The following is a 19,539-nucleotide window of genomic DNA, read 5'->3' on the forward strand; positions in this document are numbered from 1 at the left end:
AACAAGAAAGCCCCGCAGGACTCCCAGATCACAACCTCCCCTTCAAGAAAAACACACCTGCAGATGTCTCATTCCTGGGACTGGATGTGTGTGTGTGTGTGGCCATAAGTTAGTGCATTGGGGAGCTCACCTGACCACTTTCTGTGTACGTCTGTGTCTAACTTCAGCCTTTGAAGTATCCTGAGTAACTGGAAAGGGAACCAAGGTTTTTCATGTGATGCCACAAGACTCGACACTGCTACAAGATAAATTATCTCCATACTAGTTTCCATGTCTCAATAGAAACATCATTGTGTACTGCTGAGTAAATGTGTTTGCGTGCAGAGTTTATAAAGTATCTCACCGCACACACTCGTCCGATGCGCGTGTGTATGGCCCCCTCCCGATCCCCCGGCTCTGTGGCCTTCTCCGTGAAGAAGAAATACACTTTATCGTTGTCTTTGTCGTCGTTGTCTGGGATGAGGTGGGCACCGATGAACTTTGGGTCTGCAGAGGAAGACGTAAAGATGGATGGAGAGTTGGCATGAGAAGAGAGTAATCAATTTTAAATCTAAATACCATCAAAATCCTTGTCATAGCAGCAAAGCGCATCTTGATGCTAAAATGTAACGTATATATATACACACACCACCAAACCTGTATCTTGCTGAGACTAAACCAATGTGGTCCCCTCCCTCGAGTGCCTCGATAGCCCTGATTGATATGCACTGATGAGGATGAACATGTAGTTATTGCATTGTCTTCATTGTCATCATTGTCTTTAATCCTTTCAACGAAGACATTTTGTGTCTCATTCAAAAAGATTTCCGGTAGATAGTTTGTGCGTTCAAAGAAGTGTTGAGCAAAGTATATTACACAGCATTTTACCAAAGTCATTGTGCTATATTCTTGATGAAATATAGCTAATTATGAGTTTAAAAAGACATAATATGATCAAGATAATAGCCGCCAAAGGTCTCCTGACATGGACAATGATGTTGCGTGGTCTCATTCCTGGTGGATAAAACAGTGAAACATTACCGTGGAGAAGCTTCTGGTCGGTCTCTGTCCTCATGGTGGAGCGACCTCCCATACTCCTGAAGATCACGGAGTCTCTCCCCAGGAAATCTGCCGTCAGTCCTGCGTACAGCTCCCCACCTAGAGAGAGGCAAGACAGAGGTGGTGGGAGATGGAGAACAAGTTCAAGAGTTTAAGAGCGATGTAGTGGAGGACATCAATGGATACGTACAACAGGAAAAAGGGGAAAAGGTGGAAGAGAACAGATAAAAAGGGGAGATATGTAAAGAAACAGCAGCAATGAAGGGAAAGGGAGAAAAAAGTTAGGAAATCATGGGTGACGGAGAAAGGAAATTGCGGTTCAAACAAATGAGGCATGGAGGGAAAGAGGAAATACAACACGTCCAATATGCTGAAGAGCACATCGTAATCTGAAACCAAAACTGAAACACACTTTGTACAGTATATCCTCCATGGACCAGCATGGACTTATTCTCAATTTCAGCGACTCAAAATATTGTTTTTCCTGCATATAGGTACTAAATCTTTCCTCTGGCACTTGAAGAAAACCTTTAGCAGCCAGCGCTATCAGCTGGACAGCAACCTCAGCTCGCCTGCAGCGAGAAATCCCTCCAACTCAGACGATGATGAATTATGAGGGATATTCTTTTGAGAAGAAGCCCATTCGTTTTCTTCCCAGCACAGGGACTAGTGGAGAAAAGGAAACTGACTCCAGACGGTGATCTCATGGGGTAGATGTATTCTTATCTTATTTGGCTGCGATAATTGCATTAGAAACACGCACATCTTTCTCCACCTTGCTAACAGATGCAAGCACACAGTAATTGGGGATGACAGCCTGTTGAGTTTTGTGTGTTTTGGGAAAAGATCCTGAAATTGAGGAGAGGGAAAACATGTTGGGTTGATAGCTGACGAATAGGACTTTCATCATCTTTTACTGTTTTCTTTCTTGGCATCTCTTGTGATTTTTCATCACACGCTGTCACATGTTGGTCAAGCTCTGTTTACTTATGCCTGTCTGCGTATTTTTGGCGACACTTGAAGGTGTACTTTATCCGTTTATCTCGTTATTTGTTTCTTATTTTACGGATTAGTTTCAAGGCTGAAGTACTTTACTTCAGAGGACGACTGGAAATAGGAGTGCTGCATGGGCCAATAGCAACACTTTTGCTTTTTGCACACCATCGATTTCTGAGGAGAGAAATCCATAGAGAGGTCAGAGGTCACAGTCAGAAACAGAGACCGACACCCTGAATCTGGCAGTTAAACTCCTACTGTCTGGTGATCATACACAAGCCCGCTGACCATGAGTACGCCAATAGATCTGCAGAGTCAGCGTTTTCAAATTTAACTCTCTGAGCTCTATGTCTTTCTACGATAGACTTTTTTAAGGCCTAATGACATTCCTCAACAGCTTTGTGTGTATTTTTCTGTATCTAAGTAAAGGCTATTCAGTGCTTGGCTGCAATTCAATGATTCCCTGACAAATGTGATGCTTTGTGGGATGAATTCTGATGCTCAAAGTTTCCACAGCGGCTTCAAAGAGAGGAAGGTTTTTGGAACATTTTGGAAACTGGACCTTAACCCTAACCATTTTAGCTAAGTGAACCACCTGAGGATTGTTAGAGAATTATAAATATAGACAAATTAACATAGGGCATACCGTTGAAGGTGCTGGCGAAGGGAAGGCTGGGATCATGTGGAACTTTGCCTCTTCCATTCTCCACATTTGTAGGATCCATGGTGAACACATGCTGAGGAAGAAAATGACACATAGAGGATTATAAGTCATGAATTCATGTGGTACGATAAATCCAAACAGTTTTCAGTTTCAGCCGATATGTTTTTTGATTTATTTGTCCTCCCACCGAACTCTGCGTCCGTCTGAGAACTAAGACGCCGTCTGAGAGACGAGGAAATGCAGGATCAGTGAAGTTGCCAGAGTTTAGAAAACGTCTCCCACATGGTTCCGAGTATACGGGTCAACCCTGAGAGCTGAACTGTACATCATAGAACCAACAGGGTAACAAGGGATATTTGGTTTGCAATTAAAGATTATACACTTAATATTGCAACTTTATCAACAACAAGTTATTGTGACAGTTCATATAAACATATTTCATGACCCTGCGGCTCCTAAAAGCCACTCAACACATAAGCAGTGATGATCAAGACAACATACATGTAAACATGTTACTTTTCTTTCATGCCAAGTGAACAGAACCAAAACCATATTCATGAAAACGATTTTGTTTGCTGTAATATTTGTTTTATTTTGTTGAGCACCATATTTTTTCTGTGGCGAGGAAGTGATACAAGAGCGGATTCCTCAGATTGAACTAAAAATAAAAGTGCTGAAGGAAAGGTTTGTTGATGAACCTGCACGGAGCTGCGTATAACATCAAACTGCAGACTCCATCAGTGAAGACATAAGGGAGCTATTTAAATAGTAGAGTGTTTCTTTCATTCACCAGTTAGTCAAGTTCACCTGACGAACACTAGCCACATCCTTGGATTGTGTGATTGCCAGGTCAAAGCTGGGTCACTGTGGACAAAAGACATTTTGTTCTTGGCCTTTCTACTCCCGCCGCGAGGACATGAGTGTCTCCGGCTGCTGGGTCCGATCAATGTGAGTCCCGGCGTAGTCTACTTTCAAAAATCAAAAGGGAATGCAAGGCGACAGGACCTACCGCGAGACATCCTGTTTGATTCCACGTTACTGATTTAAGTGTCCTGACAGTGAACTCTGTGTGTGACTCTGTTCCTCTCACAGACAATGGAGCATTGTTATTGGGAGGCGGGAGTCTTCGACTGAGCAGAGATCACAGGGGAGATGATGACATTGAAATCAGCGGGATGAAAACACTGTTATGAAACACGGTGGACAATATGTACACCCACGCACACCGGGTTCTGTACGTGCACCAACACACACTCACATGTGGTGAGCAACATGGACACGGCAAATGCACACTGTCAGAAACACAAAATATGATTACACTAGTATGTGTAGCGGGTCTTAGGAAAGAAGTTGAGGCAGTTAATTTCTTATTTGATCCACATGTCTCTTTTTGAATGTTCGTAAAATGATTTGAACGAGTTTTACAGGTGTCAACGCGCACACGCACAGCCCACCAGCACGCACAACGCCTACACACACTCACACTTCATTGAGTTCAGACCATGCTGGTTAAAAAGTTTACATCAACTTGATGTATAAAGACTTCTGCACGTTATGATTTGAAATTCATTTATTATTAAAGTTGGACCACAATCCTTTATTATTTCCAAAGTTGTGAATGTATTATTTAAGAAAAGTGATATTTATTGAGAAATTACACGCCAGCAGAAGATATTTTTAATGCTTTCGTTCCAATACGATTGTTCTTCATTATCACACAGATACTGAGCCTTTTCCTTTCTTTCTTCCATCTCTCTTAACCCCTTTATTCTCTCTCGCTGCTCTTATTTCCATCTGACGCATGCTCTCCATCTCATTCTCTGTCGAGATCTTTTAGTTCCCTCGTAAGTCTTTCTTATTCTTTCAGCACCTCTTCGCTCTTTTGTTACTCAAGCAAATGCCATTGAATCGCTGTGTGTGTGTGTGTGTGTGTGTGTGTGTGTGTGTGTGTGTGCGCTCGCGCCCAATTTTCCACTGCGCACTGGTGCATCTTATACATTCAAAAGACTGTGCAGTTCGGGGCTTGTGAGTCTGTGTTATCTTATTATAATCCGGAGGAATGGTGTGGCTGCCTGCGCAGCTGATTAGACTGTCAGAGTCACTTTAGCCAAAGCTCTGCCAAGATAAATAGCGAGTGCTGCGATAGACAGAAAGAGAAGACATCCAGGCCACTTTGTCCTCCGCTGTGCCAAGCAAAATACATCAGGACCCCCTGCACCAAACCGCTCAGACAGGTGACTACTGACACACACACACACACACATATTGTATATTTTGTATGCATTAGCTTCTACTCGCTTACTTAAACAACCTTACCATTTACAAATCTCTTTAAAGAGATGCAGCCTTCAGATGCAGAATCCGTAGACAACGGGACACAAGCGTGATATCGTTATGGAAGCGTTCTGGTTTCAAGTTGAGGTCCAAGTAGCATTGACCAATCACGTCGAGCAGCGTTGGTTGAATGCAGGTAAAAGGTCCATGTGGAGATCTCAGAACCCACTGGCTGTCGTCTGGCGATGATTTAGAGTCCCAATGGTTTAAAAGTAGCTCGTAAACTGGCTACTTGTCAAACATTCCAGTCGTATATGTAGTCGCTCAGTTCACATCTCAAGGAAATCAAACTGTAAACAATAAGCAGTGCACGGAAAAAGAGAGTCTTGGCCCGGATATCCACTGGCTACCCTCAGAAATATAGTCCCTTACCCACAGAGGTTTATTGTCGTCAGACCGATGGGGGTGAAGATTGCCGGCTTTCAAAATCAAAACCTACTGCTGGCTCCAATCTGGACCCTAAATCAGCCTCCTTAAAGTGAGATGAAATAGCACACTTCTCCTCTTATGAATGAGAAGTTAGAATTTATTGGCCATAAAATGCACCCTTGCTCAATTTAAGACGGCCAGAAGTTTTACTGCTACGGCCTCACCAAGTCTGCTAGGACCATTAGGTTATTGTTTCTAACGTTAGCGCTTCCCTCTGCTTTCTAACGTTAGACCATGCTTTAGCATTTAGCGTTACCACGATATTGTCCTTTTGGGCCACAGTGGTCGCTGCTCAGCAAAATGGCAGGCTCGTCTTAAAAGGAGCAATCCACCCGACAACAAAACCACAACTGTTTAATGGTAATGGATGTTTTTGGTTTCAGTTCCAACGAATCAAAGAGCTTCTTTTGAATCACTTCCAGATTCATCTTCTAAGCAACAGCGTTAGGTCATAGAGTGAGAAAGAGTCACAGATGGCATTTAGCCACATATAGTACGTAGCCTCAGTGGACACAGTTGCATTTATACATAAAATACTTTAATCATTTGCTCGTAAAACTGAGTATTTCAAATCACTGACTGCATACAACCCTGTCTGGAAGTATCTGTGTTTTTAAAGAAATTCAACAAAAAGAACAAAGTAACTCCCAGAAGTCACAGCCGGGTGTGAAACCAAGAATTCACCTTGCATTATAATTGTGTCACCCTATTATAAAACAAACAAACAATAGACGTCATTACACAGCAATGCAGTTACATGTAGCATCTCGCGTGGGAGGTTCTTCTGAGCGAGAACTGGCTCCTTGATCGCTCTTCATTGACTTTCAGTCTTTTGGAGGACTTCAGGACCTCATCAGCACAAGAAACATAGAATCAGTGCATGAACCAAACAGCTTCTCTGCCTGCTCTCTTCCTCTGTCCTAGTTGAACAAAGCAGACATCCACCTTTTGTCCTCCCGTCTCCTTCCAGTCTCTCATCTCTTGTCCTCCCTCATTGTTCATGTCACAATGAAGAAGAGGTTGATGTGACATCAGTGTATGCAATTCTGTACCAGAGCTGCCCTTTTAAAGTGAATGATTCAAAACATCCGTCAAGGGTCCCAGCTTTTCAAAATAAATCCACAAATGAGCTTTCTTATTTAATTTTTTTCGTGGAAAACATGTTAATTTAAAAACTCAAAGGTCGAAAAAAAAGGTCGAGTCAGGTTTGGCCTCACATCAAGCAACCTAAAGACAACTTGGCCAACCAACAGACCCCATTAGACACGCTGTTGTGCTTGGCCTGTTCCTCACTGTCCAGTCAAATGATGGCTGGGCTCCCTCTCTCACCACTGTCAAGCTTATTCTCTCATTAAATCTCCTTTGTTCTTCATCCTCATCCTTTGAAAGAGCACATGAGGGACAGGACAAGAGCTGATTGAGAGTAATGATGACAATTACAAATGGGGATTATGTAAATGGGGCAAATATTAGGGAAAAGGCTGAAGCCGTATAATAAACATTCATTTATCTCCAGTTTGTGGGGCTTGGCTCCAAAGGCAACATACATGGGAGAAAGAAATGGATGATTTATAAGCAATTTATTTTTGATTATGCTTTAAATCTTTTTAGTCCTCTTTTTTTTTATCCAGCTAACGCAATAGCTTATTTTCCAAAAGGACTTCGAAAGTATCCCATGATGTGTAGCACTCACTGAGGTCGCGGAGAGGAAGTGAGTTACTCAGCAACTTACTATCCAAGTGCCAAAAATCAGAACTGCAAAGGAAAAGTGGGCTTTTACTGAGAAATGGAGCATCTGAACTGCTTTCGTCTCCAAGTCTACAATGTTGAGCAGGCCAGGCTGCTACTTGTGTGTTCAGCTTTGAATTGAGTTTTTTCGTTCGGTCAGTTGTCAAATAAATCTGCTTTCCCGTGTGTGTGTCAATCTGTGTGTCTTTCTGCACATTTGCTTCTATATATTTAGGTTTATGCCTGACTGTGCGTGTCTGTCATCATGTGTGTGTGTTTTTCTGTCTGTATCTTAAAAATGTATATGTTAAAGTTTGTGTCATGTGTTTTGTTTGACTGTGCGTGTGTATGTGTGTGTGTGTGTGTGTGTGTGTGTGTGTGTGTGTGTGTGTGTGGGGTCTAGTCTTTTCTATGGCGTCGCTATAATATGGTGGTTTATTTTCCCATCGATGACACTGCTCAGGCAGCTGTGTCACTCACCATGGGTGCTCCTGTGTGTGTGTGTGTGTGTGTGTGTGTGTGTGTGTGTGTGTGTGTGTGTGTGTGTGTGTGTGTGTGTGTGTGTGTGTGCGTGAGCGAGAGAGAGTTTGGGACAAAGGAGTGAGGCAAAAACACATCGACCCAAGACAGATTAGACGTTGAGTGTCAGTAATATGAACACCATGTGGTGAAAATTAATTCAAACAATGTTTTCACACTCAAAGACAGACAATTAAAGACACATTTATTGGATAAACTAAGACATGCTGGAAGCTTTTTTGAAAAAACCTCCACTGAAATTCAATCATATTGTCCAAAATAATTTTGGTGATTCGGAAATGTTCTTCTTTAAGACCTCCCAGATGTATAAAAACTACTGACTCTCCTTTTCATCAGGACTGCACGGTCATTGGTTGGAAATACTAGAATTTTGCAAGATGCATTTCTTTGTTTTCATCTTGGGATGAAAGCATGAAATATAGTTAAGATTAGCGGACACTGGAGAACAGTAACTGCTCCAAGGCTAAGACATTTTTAAAAACACAGTTTGACAGTAGGGGAGCCTATTTCCTTTCCACTTCAACACAGCCAGTAAAATGAGCCTAATTCACATATTAAATTATAATATATTATATAGTATTTCTTGCTACATTCATAGATTTTCCATAAAGTTTGGCTGACCAACGACAAGACCAAAGCAGAGAAAAGCTGGCATGAGAAAGAAAGAGTGCGTGTCTGTCTGCCCCTAACTGGGTTGGAACACCTAAGGTCAAAGGTCATCCCACCCAGAGTCTGGTCCGAGGGCTCGCAGCCTCGCTTCCCTCGAGAGGTCAAACAAACAGACGGGTGTGTGTTCTCCACCAGTTAACGATTGGCTAAATAAATGGACAGGCTCCCTGTGGTGTCATCCATTCACGCAGACACTCGGACTCGCTGAAAGGTCGCAGTTGTGGTCGGAGTGATGGAGGGACACACGCACACACACACACAACTACAGACACGTAGGACAGCTAAGGTGGTCTGAATTTTAACGCACATACAGCTGACACGACCTGGGAGCCATTTCATGCACAGAAACAAACACTCTATCTCTCTATCATAAGCACACTCCCTGGGGTAATTTAAACAAAAGTAGCAGTGTTTAGGAAGAAAGCTGCACGACAGTCACCATCATGAACGAGTGAACAACAGATTGAAACTCCTTTATTTACACAGATTATGGGTTGCTTCAAACTGTGCATGTCATTCTTGTCTTTCCCTCAGTACCCACAGACATTTGCGAGTACGATCTACCGCGGACCGAGAAATTTAGAAAAGTCTGGCTTGTTTTAGGCTTTATAGCGAAATTACCGCAACCCAACACAAATATCCAAAGGTTTTGAGTGGTTGCCAGCAAACTCATTTCCAGAGCGTCTAATAGCAACTCACAAGGCACTCGTTAGTGTGGATGAGACGCATCGGGCTTTCAACTATTTCCAATGCGAACCCATCTGTGTCAGAGACGCTCAAAGCAACAGATGCAGTATCAAGAGCAAGAAGTCCTCCAAGAGCGGGAGTGAGGGAAGCGATATGGGTCACACAAACACATGACTTTCACTCAGGGGACCAGCGTGTGTCGCCTGAAGTTCTGTGGAGTGGCGCCAATGAGTCACGTGACGTTTCTGTACACTATCTCATACGTTACGTAGTGTATATATTTTGAGCCAAACCGTGATGTTTATTCAAACCCTGAGTGTTTTCGTTTCACAGCGTCAACCAGGTCGTACAACGTCAACCGTGACAATATCAACCACATGCAAACCTTTTAGCGTCATTAACAGTGACCCTGGCAAGTAAACAAGTAGGGATGAGATCACCTTGGAGGATTCATACATGTGACCTACTTGTATGTCTTTTGGCCCAGCACTACCCTCCAAGGATTCCACTGACTAATCTTTTTATTCTTTTACTTTTGTACTTTTGTACTTTTCCTTATTCTCAACCATCCAGACTGTTGTCCTGAGTACTGTAACTGGGCACAACGTTGTTCATCATGAGCAGCCGTGCTTGTTCATGATGTGCAGTGAAACCCATGGTCCGAAATCCACACAGAGTATGACAGATTGAGGGGGAGGCAGAAAATGACACCAAAGTACACACACTGTGACCAGCAACTAAATCTGCAGGAAGTCAAAAAGAAAGAAAAAAGTATTTGCACACACGCACACTCACTAAAAGGTTGGCAGTCTCCCACACCCAGTGTCTCACTTCCCTTTCCTGAGCACTTTGCCAACATCCAGCTTTCCTCTCTCCCCATACCCAGTTTGACCCCCTCCTGCTGGGGCGATCTGGAGGACCGCCGCGAAACAGCGAGCTACCAGCCCGTCTTAATAGCTCCATTCATTGATTTTTGTCTTTTAAATGGCTCCAAGAGCAAGCCTCGGCTGAGCTAAGTGACTGTGTGGAGAGCCAGCCTGTGTAGTTGAAAAGAAGTATAGAGGACCCGACACTGCAGCTGAGAGACTCATGGCAGAGCTGCCTGCTGAGGCTTAACCTCGAACCCCGAGGTACTGGCCAGTCTGAGTTGTGTTTTGGCACCGAGCACATTTGTTCCATTACCCCGGTGTCCTCCACAGGACTGCTGAGAGGACACCCATTGATTCCCTTATCATATCATCTGCACAATACTTTCTATGTATTATGATACAGTGGCAACGCAGACATTTCTTCATGACTTATTCATACCGTGAACTAGTAAGACAGCCATTCCTCGGAAGTTTTAAAAATCTAATTCCACTCTTGTCAGCATTTTTTCCAACTTGGTGTTACTGTAAGACTTCAAAATATTGTTGAACACTAAATGTAATCATAAAAACTTAACCACGAGTTTCTGTGGCGGTTTTCCAGCCCTGAAGTACATGCCACACACAATGCTGTTTCTTCTCTCTGTCTTTGTGTTATGCAAAATATTTTTTCTTGTAACGCTGAATCCACAGAACATAATCATCAAACTTAGTTTTTATTTAAAACTCTTTTAGCCCACTGTTTGGGTCTTTGTGTTTGCACATTTGCTGTGTAGTCCAATGTTACAATCCATAATTCCGTGTATGCATAACTTTACTGACCCGTCACCAAAAGCCTGAAAGACAAAGTTGGCGACTGTAACTGGTGAGCACTCGAGCATTTAGCAGATGAAAAGACAACTATTGTTTCCTCAGCAGCGGGTAGAGGCCCAACCAGAGTAAGATGAGAGTGACTTTAATTAAACCTGCTTTCATCAGGTGGATGGACACAATATCACACTGTTACTTGAGTATTAAATTAATAGTTGTCAAAACCAGTTTGTGACTGATAATAATGAAGTGCAATACCACTTGCAAAGGAGTAACGGTAGAACTCAACTCGTACTGAGTTGGTGGCAAGGTAAACTTGGCAGAGCAAATTGAATAATCTCTTTAATGGCCCCACAGTGCATAAAAAGAGTGAATATAGTCTAAAGTTTCCAAACATTTCCTTCAGGAAATGAAGAGAGAGTGCAGCAGTAAGTCAGCATGCATTAAATATAATAAAGGTCTTCAACAACTGTTACAGTTGTATATCTCAAAAACACAAACTGGAAAACGGTTTGTGTTTGTGTATTTCTCTGTCTCTGTGTGTTTGTGCATGAGTGATGTACCGAGACTCTCTCTCATGACACACACACACACACACACACACACACACACACACACACACACACACACACACACACACACATACCTCTCCTCTGTGCCCCACGTAGATGAAGGCACACATGGGCTGGAATGCACCGGTGCCACAGGTCAGGAGGTGGGTGCGGTTGTAGGGCTGCAGGAGCCGAACAAAGTTGGCGCACTCCGTCTGCAAAACACAGGTACGTACACACAGGTTAAAAACTTGCATCACAAATAAATATAGGAAAGGGTATAACACATATTATATACAAATAGTTTTATGTGTGATCGGTCATCAAATACCAAGATCGACCAAAGTTAATTGTCATGTTTGAACTTGAAGAAAATGAACAGTAGTTTTGCCCACACCCTCTATCACCACTCAATTAAACTTGTTTGCACCTCAACACAGATGAGAAGAAAGCAAGATGGCTCACTCTTTAGTTACATCCCTCATCAGCTCAGGAAAAAACCTGATGATTTACTTTAGATTTACAAGCCCAATGTTTCATTTGGCTTTCCTGGGGCAATCCTTTTTTGTTGAGCCCTGCCAGGATGTAAACATTTACTTTAGCATACATGTTACACATACATACGGCGCACACACTCACACACACCCACCAGCGAAGGGACCTTATATAAATCAAATCTCACAGTACAAAGTTACCTGTCATCCACATGCAGATAAGTTAATTTTCAGGGTACTGAAAAGACACAAAATGTTTTTCTCAACAGGGCTTATTGATCCCACATGTGTGCAATGAGGGCCAAGAGCAGAGCTTTATTAGATGTAACGTGATATCCTCAGTGTCCCACGTAGGACTCGTATCTCTGATTTTTGGATCTCAGCCACGGTGACATGCTGATGTTGTAGAACAAGTTTCATCACATTCGGGTCAAAGGAACATTGTCAAGATTTGTAAAACAGCAAAAGAAGGATAATGTTGACGTGAGATGTGAGTTGTGGGTCATATTGGATGTGAAGACACCAACAATAACGCTGGGTTTCATTTTGATCACTTCGCTGAACTTCCTAACGTACTAAACTAGAGACAGCAGGCCTGAAATGGAAACAAAGATATCCAAGTAGACCCAATGTCAAAAGGCCAGACACTCAAAACAAATGAGAGAACAAAAGAAGTGGTGACTGAGGAAACAAGTATCAAGACATGTCTGCACTACACAGGAAGCAGAGGGCATGACTACTTCCTGTCTGTTACAGAAGTGGCTGACAAAATGGGTGTGAGCGGAGAAGGAAGGGATCAGCCGGGTTGTCATTCATTCAAGTTGACCAGGTCAAACTCATATCTGCACGAGGAGCGTCTGGTTAGGGTCTGTGCTAAATATGTGCATGCATGGCGTGTGTTAACGTTAATTTAAATGAGCTCCAAGTGCCTTGGTGCATGATTCTTGTGGGAACTTCTGTGTTGTTTGGTAGTTCCTGATGTATTCGCATGTGCGCTGGTCTTTCACAAATCACAAGTGTAGGAAATCTGTCATTTTGTGTGTGGCCCACGTCCGTCTCGTACACTCAAACATTTCCTTGAGTGCTCTGCAGCGCTGCAGACTTGATGTAAACTATGTCACTGCAGTACGAGAAGTAGTTTACATCCCCATATTGCCCTTTGCTGCTGGCTCATTTCTCTCACCAAACAAGACCAGACCAGTAATAAACCAAATGGAAACACATTTGCATTAAGAATGCTTTCTGTAAATATCAAATTGTGGTGAAATATTTGATCTATACTAAAGAAGGAGCAACTGCGTTTCACATATGGCGGTATCTGTTTCTGTTGAGGAAGAGAGGGAATCATAAAGCAAATGTGACATGTTGTTTCTTTCAAATGATTTATTCCAAATTAAAATTGGATGTCTTTATCCATGACAAAGCAGCCTACTGAAAAGTTAAAGGCTGGATGTTACATCATGTCTTTATTACAAAAGATATATACAAAGTCCAGGAGAGCTTAACCAGTGGACTGAAAAGCATCAAAAATGTGTCTCCTATGTTTCCGTTCTACTACTCTGGGACGCATCTCAGAGATCTGTGTGGCCGAGGAGAGCAAAGAGTGGAATGAGATGTTGAAAAGAGGAAATATGTCTCTGCTCTTGGACTCTGGGATCTGGGGTTCTCGCTGTCTGTGTGGTCTTCCTGAGATTAAGTGGCGATGAAGGGAGTGGTGTTCAACAGAAAATGAAGTGTGCTTGATTACTAAATCTGGTTTTGTCTCACAGGGAGATTTCAGGGAGTAGTCTTAACATTCAGCCAGCATTTATTCACTGCATATACCAAAAGGGTCAGGCTAGTTGGTGGACACAAAAGCTCACAATGTTCATTTGTTCACCTTTGATGATCAGGCGGAGGTCAGCTGACCACACATGCTCCTTCCCAGCAATACAACGCTGTCGAAACTTCCTAACTGACCGCAGAACCCAAAGTCTTGGGGGTTGAAAAAGGATATGGATAGAAATTGAAAAACCAAAATATGACTGCATTTGCTCTGAGACCCATGTGTCATTAACATAAACAAACACGAGCGTTGCCAAGATCTCTGGCAGCCTCTCCATTTGCAACTCTCATTATTTCTCATGGGGTATGGTGATTTTGGAGCGTGCAAAAGAAGGGCATTGTGGTCCAAACGAAGGCTTAAGATTTAAAAGTTTGATAACAGATCAATTCCTACACGTACATTAACAGGTCAAACAATTGTTCCTCTGGTTGAGGAACCGTAGCCAGTCCAGTGGATTAATCAAATGTTTATTTTACATCCGACTTCTTTAGCTGAAGAAGCAGAGCGAGTGACTCCAGAGCGAGTGAAGACAAACGTCTTCTTCATGACAGAAAGAAGGTTTATGGTTAATTTATTGTGTTTATTTTGACAAATGTGAGCACTCAGAGTACCACATGCTACAACTCATTTGAATCATGCATGGTCTGATTTATTTAAGTATAACACACTCATAATTTGGCATGGACGCATGCAATGCATTTTTAAATATGCTGTGTCTAAGAGCAGTCAAGAAATGTGGACCAGGAAAATGTGTATCATACTTTTACTTTTCCAAGTTTGTCCAGGGCAGGCCAATAACTCGGGACTTTCAACCTCTTTGGCACACAGATGCATGTTTGCAAAGAGGTTTGCCAAAAATAGTGCAGTGATGAGTTACTGTGTAACCAAAAAGGACTGAAAAGGAAAGATAGCATTATTAGTGTGCCGTGTCAGAAATAATTACTAACCAGCAATGCATTGCTTACATTTTGCTAAATGCCAATTGATTTTGGTTTTTGAAATCGGAGAGACCAATTTGGCGTCATCAGCTAGCTGGCATTGTTGTTGTTCTAGGAGAACGTATATGTTTCAAAAAGGAACGGGGAATAAAGGAAGGTTGATCACTGCAGAGCTGCTGCCTGGATCATTTCACTTAACCAAACTTTCATGGTCGGTTATGTCCATGGAGCGTTAGAGCCAACATGAAGCCGAGGCGAAGCCAAACATGTTCTCTGAAGAGTGACCCGGCAGGGAGAGGCAGGTTTGGACATGGAGAACAGTTTCCAGTATGAACAGCCAATGTGCAGTGGAGAGAAGTCGTATTCTGTAATACTAACAGGACATTTGGACCAACACATTCACTTACACACACACATGCAATTGTACAAGACTACAGTCAACAGGACCCCCCGTACACAAACACAACCGCAGACACACACACATACAGTAAAAGCAGTTCAAAGCCGGACAGCTGGATGAACCTTTCAAAGTCTTTTGGTGTCAGCAGCTGTTTGATCCACAAAGAAACTGTTCTACTCTCCACTAGACAGCCGGGAAAACATTCAGTCATAGCAAGAAACTCTCTCCAAAGTGCGTGAGGTTTTTCCAAACATCTACCGAGCCATCTTCCAACATATGACCAATCAAATATGTTTGACACAGTTCTTTACTTAGATTCCTGGCAGGCGTATGACCTGCAACCAAACTTTTGGCAACAAAAAGAACAGCAATGATCTCACACATGGTCTCTGTGTCTCTTTCCTCAGCAGCATCTTTTTCTCATTGACATTTATGGAAGTTGCTGAATCGCCCCAAAGCTGTGCTACTGTATTAGACGACTGTAAACGGTAATGTATATGAAAATAATCACAGGGTGTTGTTATTTTAGCTTGAAACAAACATAATTTACTAACACATGAGAATACGAATCAAGGACTCATTACTTTAAGGAATTATATGCTACTAAGTAGTTGGCTTTGGTCACATTATGCTTTCAGAAGTATATTTATTAAATTGTAAAATACAAAACAGGTATTTTTTCAGTGCTTTATTATAAATTTACTCGAGAAGGTATTCCCATTCCAACAGTGTTTTATACTCTGCCCTTTCAGAATGAGTTCTGGGTAGCTTTTAGCAATTACACATGTTAGCGATAGGGACACATTGAAAGAAACCAACATTCCCAGTTAGTGGGTCGAGACAGGACAGCCTCTCACTTTCCTGCACTCAGACACAAAATGCCAAACATTTGTTTCAAGCAAAGCGAAACTGATCACAGCTCAACTGATAAAGTCAAACCATATCAAGCTCGACATGACAGAATAAAGTGCAGAATTGAGGCACACAAACGACCGGTTTGTGTGGAGTTCTCAAAGCTGAATTGTTCACACACTCTAAAGCCTAGTTCATGCTTCTGTGTCAGGTCGACGGCGTACCTACGTACCTACGGCGTAGCCGGACGTGCACCTCCCAAAAATCCTAACTACACGTTGCGTTGACGCGGACCGCAAGCGCCGTGATTGGTCCGCTCAGAACGTAATTTCCGGCAGTTGCTTTTTTTAGTAGTCGTACTGACCACCTCCGCAAACGTCTTTTCTGTCGCCTGCGAACATTTGCAATATAAGCATTTGCTCTTCAATATTGATGAGCGCCGACTCTACAACCCCTGAAACCACACAGCCACACAGCCCTGGCGGCATGGCCGTGAATTGCAGAGCAACGCGGTCCCTCGACGCAGAACTTCGAATGCTCAACGACGGCGTCACGTCGAAGGCGTAGGTACGGCGTCGACGTGACGCAGAAGCACAAACTAGGCTTAAGTGCTGAACTTGCCATCTTGTCTACAATCCCTACTCTGCGCTCAAAAAATGTTGTTTTTTCACAAACAGCATAATAATTCATGAGACATTCAAGATGGTGCAAATAACTTCCAGATCAGATAATCAGATAATCAGATAATACGCAGAAGATGCAGATAGAAACATGTGTTAACAGCTCGAGCAAGACCTTGCATGCTTGTCTGAACTCCCCGAGTGCCTCCCCTCGGCCTGTTATTTATTTGTCTGAGCTGTAATTAATGATGCTGAAGGTTATGAGGTTGGTGACTGTGGGAAGAAACGCTATCAGTAAGAACATGTTCAAGGTGGTGGACACTTGTCAGGACAAAGCTGTGGCGCTTTCATGAAAGAGATTTTTTTTTAAAGGGGACTGGTTAACTTATTCTTCACTCACTTTTAATGTCGAGGTAGGAGGACGGTCATGCAGCTGCAGCAGAGGATCGAAACGTTCTCTTTTTCATTCTGTCTTGGTCTCAAATGTACGTCCTCTCTATCACCAAACAACGTGAAGACCTTTCACCTTTCAGCCTCGACCACATTTTGTCAAACTCAGTTATGTTTACCAGACGCAGACGGCAAACAAAGGAGATGGATCATGTGTGTGTAGGTGTGTGTGTGTGTGTGTGTGTGCCTCTTTTGCTTTGTAGATGCCAGTGGATACAGCAGCAATCAATCTAACTTGACACCCAAAAAACTCAGGAGACGTGAAGGAATGCAGAAAGATGCCTGTGTAGTTTACCAAAAGCAGACAAACATCTCTATCTTTTACTCACACAATTACACACACACACACAAGCACACACGCACACATACACACACATTCTTTATGAAGTAAGGTAGAGTTACAGTTTGAAGACCTGTCTTGTAACGCAGTTTGACTCCTCCTCTTCGCCATGGACAGTACGGTAGCGCTCACAAGCATACACACATAGCGCTGTGTGAGCCCCGCGCAGAGGAAACACCTAATAAAACGGATATAAGACACCCAAGACACACCTGCCAGTTCAAACACAGAACATATAGCCCAACTACACACACACACACACACACACACACACACACACACACACACACACACACAGTCTTACCAGCTCCAGATGGCTGTCAGTGCCATGAGCTCAAGTAGAAAAAGCCAGTCATTCAAAACTTTGAAAGCTGTGTTTTCATCTGTGTGTGTGTGTGTGTGTGTGTGTGTGTGTGTATGTGTGTGTGTGTGTGTGTGTGTGTGTGTGTGTGTGTGTGTGTACACCAGTAATTGGTGCCAGTTTTTGTATTCTGAGCACACAGAGCTTTTTCTCCAGCTAAGACAAAATTTGACGACATCTCAGTAAAGAGACGTTCTTACAAATCTCTTCCTTCCCTTCTTACTTTATTCTTTCTCCTCCTTTCTTTCTGTGAATCTTTCTTTGTTATTGCCTTCTTTGTCTTTATCTATTATCCATCTTTCATTGCTTGCTTCCTTTGTGTATTTTGTCATATTAACAAGACTAAGAGTCCCCAGCCATGTCAGATTTTGGCATTGAAAGCGTTCTGGTTTCTGTTTGTAGTCTAAGCAGTAAGTACGGTCCAGTTGAAGATTGGTGGAAAGCAGGTTAGCAGTCGGTGAGGTGAAAGGCTTGATTTAGATGTTTGGGGTTTAAAATGACCTTGTAAAATCTTGTCTACATTACTCACACAGAAAAGAAAGTCTTGCTGGCTACACCGGTAGACTAGAAATAAAAACCGCGGCTCTAAAAGCCCCATGAATCCCCAAATTAATTATTCACTAACCAAAGAAAGGGACACATTACATTTCGACGTCAAGATTGCTCTTAGTGAAAAGTTCAGGGATCAAAAAAGTTAGAAGATAATTCATGAGACTTTTCACTCAAGACCATGCATGTTAACCTTGATTGTAGCGTCAATAGGTTTCATCCTCTGGGGAGCATGAATGTCTGCACAAATATTTAAGTCTTTACCTAAGTGGTGGATCAACCTACCAGACCGGCATCCCTGGAGCCATGCCAGTCGCACGGCTAAAAGTTAGACGGTTGCACGGCCTGCTTTCTCTGTCAGGTCTTTCTTTCCTGTTTTTGATGCTCCTATAACTGTAATTATCTTCGTCTTCTGCTCTCTTCCTCTCCCTCCTCATCTGCGGTGAAGTACAACAAACCTCATCCAGGCTAACAAACAGAAAGCCGAGTCAGCTTCTGAGGAGGGAAACGACTCAAGGTGCTGACACATTCTTGGACACTGGTCCCATTCATTATGGCTTTTTTTTTTTAAAGCTGAAATTTTACTCCGAAATGGTTTGTTTCTTTACATTAGTGGAGGTATGAGGTATAAGAATCCCCCTCTCCTCGTTTCTCTCGTTGTAAACATGGTCATAATTACATGAACATTATCCTCCCTTTGTTTTTCTTCTCTCACATTCCCCTCTTGTCCTGCATGTAATACTTTACACCTCCCTCCTGCTCCATTTCCTGATATTTTCCTTAATTCCATCTCTCTCTGTATTTCCAGTCATCATTAAGAGAGGACGTCCTGCCTCGATTTTCCCCCTTCAAAGAAGCAATATGTCTTTATTTGGCCTCATTTAGATTTCTTCAGTCATTAATAGTCCATCGTTTATTGTGGGAGCAATATGGCACTTACTTGTGTAAGTGTGTAATTACTGTACACTAGTTTGTTAAACTGTGGGAGGCACATTCTGCACTTTCCATCACATGGTGCCATTCTGGGAGTGTTGTTAAAAAGGGGCCTTGAACAACTGATAGTAAAGTAGACTGAATCTCTGAAAGCGCATACACCAGCTTGACAAGCCAGGGTTTGGAGGACACAATCTTGCTCTTTACTGGAGGTTTTTGGCCCAAAGTTCTGTCGGTCAACTTTGTCACTTCATTATTGGAAAAAGCAGAATCGGTTGGGTTCATTTTTGACCACATTGTCTGTCAGAGTTCAAGTTACTGGAGACAGTAATGGCAACCCGAGACAGAAAGCTCAGCTGGGAGAATAAAATGCTGCCAAAATAGGCAGGCGGCCAGGAAAACAAATTCAACAATCAGCAAACAGACAGGACATTGGCAACAGGGCTGGTTATCAAGAGCAGGCAG

At 42.7% G+C, this 19,539-nt stretch overlaps 1 protein-coding gene across 2 annotated transcripts in view; it reads right to left on the reverse strand.

The window, feature by feature from the left end:
* Window positions 1-19,539, reverse strand: part of sema3bl (sema domain, immunoglobulin domain (Ig), short basic domain, secreted, (semaphorin) 3bl) — a 58,540-nt gene that overhangs the window by 17,946 nt on the left and 21,055 nt on the right. The window contains exons 4-7 of one of the 2 annotated variants that reach the window (XM_068597038.1): window positions 11,408-11,527; window positions 2,681-2,771; window positions 1,021-1,137; window positions 353-486 (exon numbers count right to left, since the gene is read on the reverse strand). In XM_068597038.1, the coding sequence (XP_068453139.1) occupies window positions 353-486; window positions 1,021-1,137; window positions 2,681-2,771; window positions 11,408-11,527 (462 nt within the window). Of the gene's footprint in view, window positions 1-343; window positions 487-1,020; window positions 1,138-2,680; window positions 2,772-11,407; window positions 11,528-19,539 lie in introns of both variants that reach the window. The other variant, XM_068597037.1, reaches the window with a different exon arrangement.

This window comes from Clinocottus analis, unplaced genomic scaffold, assembly GCF_023055335.1.
Source record: "Clinocottus analis isolate CAN_PGR_092001 unplaced genomic scaffold, fCliAna1.0.p SCAF_4, whole genome shotgun sequence".
In the NCBI taxonomy this organism is placed as follows: domain Eukaryota; kingdom Metazoa; phylum Chordata; class Actinopteri; order Perciformes; family Cottidae; genus Clinocottus; species Clinocottus analis.